At 42.6% G+C, this 8,800-nt stretch overlaps 2 protein-coding genes across 3 annotated transcripts in view; one reads left to right on the forward strand and one right to left on the reverse strand.

Moving 5' to 3' along the window:
* Positions 1 to 1,833: 1,833 nt before the first annotated feature.
* LOC109957138 (zinc finger protein 888) lies at positions 1,834 to 3,622 on the forward strand. The gene is made up of 2 exons (XM_020594792.1): positions 1,834 to 2,170; positions 2,467 to 3,622. Exon 2 carries the CDS (start codon positions 2,513 to 2,515, stop codon positions 3,554 to 3,556), a length of 1,044 nt encoding a protein of 347 aa, XP_020450448.1. The 5' UTR covers positions 1,834 to 2,170; positions 2,467 to 2,512; the 3' UTR covers positions 3,557 to 3,622.
* A 573-nt stretch (positions 3,623 to 4,195) lies between these two features.
* prmt2 (protein arginine methyltransferase 2) overlaps positions 4,196 to 8,800 on the reverse strand; it is a 10,950-nt gene continuing 6,345 nt past the window's right edge. The window contains exons 5-10 of one of the 2 annotated variants that reach the window (XM_020594790.1): positions 7,812 to 7,987; positions 6,034 to 6,099; positions 5,339 to 5,468; positions 5,116 to 5,252; positions 4,610 to 4,784; positions 4,196 to 4,377 (exon numbers count right to left, since the gene is read on the reverse strand). In XM_020594790.1, coding sequence (XP_020450446.1) covers positions 4,345 to 4,377; positions 4,610 to 4,784; positions 5,116 to 5,252; positions 5,339 to 5,468; positions 6,034 to 6,099; positions 7,812 to 7,987 — 717 coding nt within the window. In that variant the 3' untranslated portion in view covers positions 4,196 to 4,344. The remainder of the gene's footprint in view (positions 4,378 to 4,609; positions 4,785 to 5,115; positions 5,253 to 5,338; positions 5,469 to 6,033; positions 6,100 to 7,811; positions 7,988 to 8,800) is intronic. The other variant, XM_020594791.1, reaches the window with a different exon arrangement.

The following is an 8,800-nucleotide window of genomic DNA, read 5'->3' on the forward strand; positions in this document are numbered from 1 at the left end:
AGCAGGAATAAAGTTTAAGAAACTAGTTAAAATTCTAATTAGCACAGGGTTTTCCTGAAGTACTTACGGTGGGAAAAACCAGTGTTAGAGTCTGGTTTGACATGTGCTGTACATCTGTCTTACATGTTTAGCCATAAAGTTGAAGGGTTTCACTTAAAATCAGATGATACTAGGTGAATTCTTGTTGGCCAAAGCAGAATGGTTTGGTCAGTAAAATGGACTCGGAGTCATAATGTTCACAAGTATACTGTATGACTTTGTCCTCTCAAAAGCAAAATTAAAAAGCTAGCCCAGCAGTCCCCAACCCACTAGTAGTACACATGAGCTTTCTTCGTTTTCAAAGTTACACCAATTGTTTTAATTTGTTTAAAAAAAGTGCACAGGCATGCCTCCCTGCTACTTTGTCAGTTTCTCTCATCGAATCGTTGGGTTGGCTTACCTGCTTGTCAACCTAACTTCCTACTTACATACATGCACTCTGCCTTGCACTCAATGCATGAGAGCCAAGAATATCCCACAAGGCATTAGAGTTGCAGACAGACATTACCACTCTATTTTGACACCTAAAGCTAGCAAGAAAAGGTACCCACAGCAGCAGGTGGGATTTCTTAAGTTGTCTCCTTTCAAAATTGAGCTTCCTCTTGATTTTTCCAGTATTGCCAACCCTACCTGTAACAGTCTCCACTTAATACTGTCACAATAGAGCAATCTGGTCTGCCTGTGTTTGTAATGAGCCAACAAAAGGAAGTAAAAATAGATGGATGCCAAACTCACCTAGATTTCTTCTTTGTCTTCAGACTCATGCTTCCTGGTTCAGATTCTGTAAGAGAGCCAGAGTGACTAAAGCAATGCAGAACAAACCTCCCTTCTTAACCACATCAAACAGAATCACTGTGGCTTGAAGCTGGTGTGGCTTTATTAACACTTCAGACTGGAGATGTTGATGAAATTCCTCATAAACAAGTTAACACTCTTCTGAATATTTGCTCTAGTGCTTTAAAATTTGCAAACCTGAAAACTTACAAAATTCCTTATTGTATACAAGCAAAATAATACTAACAGTAAATAAAACAACTGCAACTCCTGAAATCCATTTCTAACAACTTAAAAATGTTTTCTAGATGGGAGCAAAAAAAAAAAAAACTGATCTTGTTAGCAATGCCACGACATAATCAAAAAGATGAGAAATCAAATAAAATTCATTATATTGATATCGATGAGTCACGCCTGTTGTAGCCTACTGTGGACGAAACTTGCAACAGCTGCTTGCACAGACCTGTGGACTTGCTCAAAACTACCATTGTTTAAGATTTTCCCATCTGTAGCGCTAAAAACTGTTCTATTGTGCAGGTTTAACCAGTTTTAGAATTGCCTGGATAATGGAAGAATCACATTTGCCCCCATAACACAACAGCCTCGGAACAACACTGCACTGAGACGCCCCACATTACTCTGGCTTTTACTGAATGCTCTGAATTTGCTTTAACTCATTCGGAAATGCTGATAAAGATGCAGTAGTGAAACCACATTACCTCAGTCATGTTTGTTGAAGTGTCGCATCAGTTCCGCGACTGCAAAGTTCATCCAAAACCAACGTCCTTAGATCAGGTCTGCTGTATATAAAGGCTGGCGATGCCCAATCCGCTTCTAGTCATCATCTCCGGTTCCTCTCGTTTCCTAGAAATCGGGGGTTCATGGGAAACGAAACTTTATGAAAGGACCAACAGTAGCGGTTCTTCTGATAGTACCAAAGAAATGAAACAGTCAATGAGGAAGAAACTGGCTTGCTCAAGGGGAGTGTTTTGGGTGAATTGAAGTGAACTAAGCATCTGCACTTCAGAGCCCATTATGACAACTTCCACATCATTGTTTTATTTGCACACAGTAGGACTACCACAGTAATATTGTGTCCGGGATGATTCAGCGTCTTTTGCGCCTCCACCGACTCTCAGATACAGTATAGTGTCATATTAAGACAGTTTCTCCGCCAGTCGCTAGATCGTGCTGCAGCCCATTTATATCAGACCAGCAGGCAGCTTCTTGCAGGAAAACAGGACATAAAATGCGATTGAACAGTCCCCGCTGATATGGCTCTTACTGTGATGTTCGACCTCGCTTGCAAGAAAACTACCTTCAATACATGCGCATTTACTTAGGAAGAATGAGCTCGGTATGTAAATGGCTTGTTTGTGCGCCGTTACTCGCATCCCCGAATAACCACCTCATTGTTTAGAGCTACACAAGGCCTACAATACAACTGACTAACTGCTAATTATAATACTGTGTAGGCTATGTGGTTGTCACAGTCGTATGTCTCTTATGGTGTATTATGTCTAGGATGCCCGTATACTGCTGCGCTCCGTTAGCAACCACAGTGAGAAAGCTGATCGACTAATAAGCAGAGGACGTGTTTTGTATGTCTGCACCACTAAGGTTTAACAGTTCGTCTGTGTTTGTCGCTTCCAGAAGTCCTTATGATGTGTCAAAGGCTGCGGACCTGTGCTCCCCCACTATGGTTGTAGATGGCACCATGCCAGATGAAAGCAGTAATGGAGACCAGGAGGCTGGCCACTGCTCAGACTGTGGATGCATTTTCAGCCAACCACAGCATGACCCTGATTCACCGAACACTTCAGCCCCTCCTAGACAGCAGCATTACAAAACAGACCGACCATCCAAATGTCTGTCCTGCCAGGCAGGCAACAGTCTCCCTAATGGTCAAAGGCCACACAGGCGTGTTCGCCTGGACCCTCACAGCTGCAGCCTGTGCACCAAAACCTTCATCTCCTCTGCCCACTTGGCCCTTCACCTGGCCTCCCACAACAAGGAGAGGAAGTTCAGGTGTAGCACTTGTGGTAAGTTCTTCCACCAGTCCTCCCACCTGATGGCACACAAGATAATCCACAGTGGTGAGAGGCCATTTAAATGCCCTGAGTGTGGCAAGACCTTTGGCCGTGCCTCACATCTGAAGACCCATCGTCGGCTCCACACAGGGGATAAGCCCTTCAAGTGCACCTACTGTGACAAGTCGTTCACCCAGAAGGCTGGGCTCCTGGCACATGTTCGTCTGCACACAGGGGAGCGGCCCTACAAGTGTGAACAGTGTGGTGAGGCTTTTCGCTCTCTGTCACTCCTCCTCTCTCACAAGGCTGAAAAATCATCAGGGCAGGCCAAACCAGAGTGTGCACCAGTAGTAAACCAGCCCCAGAGAACACAATGCAGCCAGGACGATTTGAAGTGTGGGGTCTGCTGCCGCACGTTTGTACGGTCATCATACATCAGGCTGAACATACGCCTCAAGAAAGGACAGCGGCCTTATCACTGCAAAGTGTGCAACAAGACCTTTGTCAAGCTGGACACGTTTGTCAACCACTGTGATAAACACTTGCGACAGAAGAAGGATAAAAGCAAGGAGGTTAAGTTCAAAGTTGTTAAACCCCCCCTGTTTGTTCCGGTCTCCAGGCCTCCTTCCCCTGAATCCTTACCCACTCGGCCTTCACCAGCAGAGGTCAACACACGCTCCAGGTCCAAAGCAAAGATTAAAACAGAGCAGTGACATAAAAGTGTACTTTTATAAAAGTACACAACATATGCAGGACAGTTTCATCTTAGTCATCCCCCCCCAAAAAACAAACAAACACCATGGGGCAAAATGAAAAGCAAAATGCCATTGTCATTTACATTGTGAGTTTACTAATTGTAAAGTTGCTATTTAGAATTCATTTTATTGTAAACAGTTCTTTATAAAGTAATACAGTGTACTGTAAGGCTGTTCAAAATGCATATTTTAGTTAATAAGGTTAATTTACAATAGTAACATTTTGGTGTACATTGCTCACTAACCTGTTAACATAGAAAAAAAAACACAGTCATTTTAATTTATGGTAAAATTGTTGTTGTTTTTTTTTTATCTATATAAGCCTACAGGCATGTCCAGCATTTGTACAAATTACAATGTAGACTAAATGTCTATGGTGGAACAAAGAAAAATAATATTAAAATACAAACATGTTTTGTTGTACCTGAGACCAAAAATGTTAAAAACAATCAGCTGTCAACACAACTAAGCCCAGTAAGCATGTAAGTTGAAGTTAATGCTCCACAGTTGATTCTTAGCAGGCAAGTTGTTCTCTGCTAACCTGCACTGTGTTGGTTCACTGAGGCCTATCAGGAGTTAGCAGGCTGATCAAAGTACATTTCCTGCCATCAGATTCACTGTAAAACAGAAGTTACGCTTCATTATAGGTCAGCATCTGAACTGATACCTCACTGACCCGAAGCTCAAGTTAGGATGTATCTGACTGGTTTTCTGTGGATTTCCACCGCTGACATGGAGAGCCTCTGTTACCTCCACATGGGGAAACTCTTTGTCTCTGCCTGTGGTAACAGAAAGGAAATAAAACAAACAAACAAATAAGTAACTCCAAGGACACCATTGACAAGTTAAAGATCAAGTGTCCACACTCTTGGGAGGCTTGTACACTTTGTAACTGAGTCACATTGCATGGATAAACATTAACTGTAACATAATAAAACAGCCTACCACCACATAAAGGATAAAGTCAAAGAAACACTCAGATATGGAGCAAAGTGAAGATTAGATGTTTGCCTGGCTGTTGTCTGGCTCCTCTGTGCCGCTGTTAACGTTCCAGTTCAGGGTGATTGTCATGTGGCGTCTCCACTTGGGGTTTCTGTGCAGGAAAATGGATCCACTGATAGAGTCTCCAGCATGTACACTGACTGGCATGTCTAGCATGAACAGAGTCTGCTTCCAGTGTGTCGGCCTGAAACGAAAAGAGTCTGCTTAATATTTTTATGTATCACAGTTTTTGACTTTTTAGACAAAGACTTAAGAGTATTACAAAAATTATAACCCAGACACTGGTTATAAAGTCCAAAGTATTTATACGTGACACATTCCTTGTACGCTTGCACACTTGGTGAATAAAGTTGACTCATTGATTTACCGCTCATAAATTGTGATTATTTGAATTACTAACTCGTAAAGTTGCTGTAAGGGCTCAAGAGTGCTGCTACTTGTGAATAAATTATCCTTCAAATTATAAGTGCACAACAGAGGGAATAAGTGTTGAACAAAGCTTTGGTGCTTCATACTCTGAGTTGGGTCCGGTGTTTAGCTCCACTGCTGTGCCCCGTGTCTCCAGGCTGTCGAAACGAACACTAAACCAGGCAGTGAATCCATGGAAAACACCAGACTTTTCCACACAGAAATGAAACTGACCCTTCATTTCCTGAGAAATGAAACCATACTTTATTAGTTACAAAATCCAGCTTGTATGGAACAGAGCCATTTGTGATAATGAAACACACCCAGTACCTCCAGTTCTTTGACTTGGAGGGTGTACATGTCCAAGCAGATAACATCACAGGGAGCAGCAAGGCAGTCGCTGGGTTCAATGAGGTGGTTGAACATGGGTTTGGTGAAGAACTCCTGCTGTGCCAAAGGCCTGCAGAGATGAGATGTGATACATGGGGACATTACTGTAGGTTGCCAACACATAACTCTGGTCTGTTTTTACCTGTGTAGCATAATATAAGCCTTAAGGATTGTGTTACATACCAGCAGCTTAACAAGTGAGCAAACTCACCCAGTGATAACAATTAGTGTGCGTACAAGGACAAGTGAGTATCCCACTAATGAGCTGGGGATGTAAACACCATATCTCTAGTTTCAGAAATCTGACTAAACCCATATCCCAGTTTAAAGAAACCTGGATACATTATCTGGAGTACTCCGAAGAGAGACAAGCATACTTTGACACATTAACACCATAACCAGGTTTCTGATCATTATCTACACATCAGTGCATCATCAACTCAAACTGCGTAACATTACCTACACAAACATATTATGGTAAATAATGTAATGATGTTAATGTTAAACACACTGAAATAAAGGGAAAATCTGACTATGGTAATGCAGATTATAAATTATAGCTGCTCTTGTTTTCTGTTACTGGTGCCACATGAAGACATTTAATCACAAAATGTTAACTGCAGCAGAGTTTAGACCTTTGTTTAGGGGTAACTCGGTCAGTATTGAAGTCAGGCTGAGAGGTGCAGTCAGAAGCCTTGGTACTGTTAAGATATTGTAAACAGAGAAACAAATACCCAAGTTTGTTTAATGTAAATGTCATATCATGAATATGATCAAAAACAGGATAACACTTGCTTCCTGCATACTACTATGCATATAAGCCCACACTATAAGATGCAGCTGAAAGCTAGAAATCTTCTTCTTCTTCTTCTTCTGGCTGTTCCCGTTAGGGGTCGCCACAGCGAATCATCTGTTTCCACCTAACTCTATCCTCGGCATCCTCTACTCTCACACCAGTTAACTTCATGTCCTCTTTTAGCACATCCATATATCTCCTCTTTGGCCTTCCTCTTGACCTCTTGCCTGGCAGCTCCATCTCCAACATCCTTCTACCAATATAACCACTATCCCTCCTCTGCACATGTCCAAACCATCTCAATCTGGCCTCTCTGACCTTGTCCCCAAAACAGCCGACCTGAGCTGTCCCTCTGATGTGCTCATTCCTAATCCTGTCCATCCTGGTCACTCCTAAAGAGAACCTCAACATCCTCATCTCTGCTACCTCCATCTCTGCCTCTTGTCTTTTCCTCACTGCTACAGTCTCTAACCCATACAGCATAGCTGGTCTCACTACTGTCTTGTACACCTTTCCTTGGATTCTTGCTGACACTCTTCTGTCACACAACACTCCTGACACCTTTCTCCACCCACTCCAACCCGCCTGCACTCGCCTCTTCCTCACTGCTACAGTCTCTAGCCCATACGGCATAGCTGGTCTCACTATTGTCTTGTACACCTTTCCTTTGATTCTCGCTGACACTCTTCTGTCACACAACACTCCTGACACCTTTCTCTACCCACTCCAACCTGCCTGCCCTCACCTCTTCACCTCTGAAAGCTCCAAATAAAGGTATCAATAAAAAAAACATGAGCAATTATCTTTTTACTTGTACTTTTAATAAGGTCTAGACTGACCCAGTATGCTTGTTAAATTCGCATTAGCAGGATATGTCATATGGCTATTATGTTTCAGAGCAACAAGAGGGAGAAATACAAAGAAGTTGGTAGATTCAGTTACACAGAGTCCACTTGTTCCACAAGTGTGGCTGCTAGGGGTGTGACAATACACTTGGCTCATGAGATGAGACGATACACGATACTGGGTTCATGAGAACAAGACGAGATGACATTTTGACACCATTTTGATTTGATTTGATGTATTCTTTCAAGCATGTAAAAACAGTTGATATGACAACACATAATTTTACACATAATCCAATATCAATTTGCTTATACCTAGTACATGCTTGAATGGAGATTTTTAAGAAATCAATGACAAAATATGACTTGAAAATAGTCTTATTTGACTGAAAGTCACAAAATAACAATGCAGATGCATTTTGAAATTTTTTAACTAATCATCTGGTAATGGACGTCACTGCAATATTGTGAAATCTTGTTGCACAAGATCTCGTCACACCCCTAGTGGTTACCATAGCCGTTTCTTCTTTGCTGACTGTCACACACGGATCATCCCGCCAAATGTGAATAACATGCAAAAACAGCATCCCTACCTGGCACTGACCTGACACCAGAGCACATCCTATTAAATGTTCAAACAGTACATCTGAGTTTCAGACCTTTAAAAATTTTTTCTGAAGAAAAAAAAAAAGATATTCTGTATTTTCACTATGACAGTTGCAGAGAGAGAGAGGACTGTGTTCACTGAGAACAGCTGACTAGTGACCCTTACTGAAGAGGAGTGAAGTCCAGACCATAGAGCTGCTCCCAGAAGGTAATTTTCTCTGTGTAATAGCTATTGGCCTGACATGGCACCAGGGTGAGGGCTGCAGATGAAGGCCAGATCACACCACCTTCCCTCAGCCAGCGGTCCCGGGCCAGCAGGACCGACTCCACCATGAACTCAAACTAGATCAGAGAGAAGGGACAAAGAAACATCATGTAGAATATTCAAACCTGAATGGAGCCAAGAGCAGAAAATCATAATGGGATCTAGGGGTGTGGCGAGATCCTGTGCAAAGAGATCTCACAATATTAAAATGCTGAGGAAAAAGCTGTCTCGTGGTACTACATAACAGAACCGGAGCAGCAGCCAGTATGATGGAGTGTGAGACTATATGTGAAGTGGAGTGAAGCGCTACAATATGGCAATAGACAGAATTCAAAACCTTTGTGGAGATGACCCATTGAGTGGGTTTGTCCGGTTCTTATATACAGCCAATGGTTTAATGCACGGGGCTGTTGGTTGGGAGGTGAGGGGGTTCCAGGGGGGAGTGTTGTGTGGCTTCATTCACATTTCCAGCCTGTGAGGTTCCATTGCGTTATGGCTAGCTATGCTGCTAAGCTAGTCCAGTGGTCCCCAACCTTTTTTGTACCAGGGACCGGTTTCATGCATGAAAATTTTTCCACGGACCGGGTAGAAGCACAGGGGTTCCAATAACAAAAACCTTTGCCAGTTCATAGTATGTAATCTGAATTCAACAATTGCACTTTATATTAGGCAATTACAATAATTCTACACTATAATATTGTGGCGCTCCACTGGTTCGGATGAGTGGAGCTGGTCTGACCCTATCCTATACTGGGACATCTAACTATCCAGCTGTGTGCTGGCACCTAGACTGACAATGAGGAGAACACCGTCTCTGTCTTTTCTTGGCTTTATTCAGGCATACAAAAACAAGAAAGAAAAGGGTTGCAAAACGCAGCACTATGTGCTCA

Source organism: Monopterus albus, unplaced genomic scaffold (assembly GCF_001952655.1).
Source record: "Monopterus albus unplaced genomic scaffold, M_albus_1.0 scaffold24.1, whole genome shotgun sequence".
Classification (NCBI taxonomy): domain Eukaryota; kingdom Metazoa; phylum Chordata; class Actinopteri; order Synbranchiformes; family Synbranchidae; genus Monopterus; species Monopterus albus.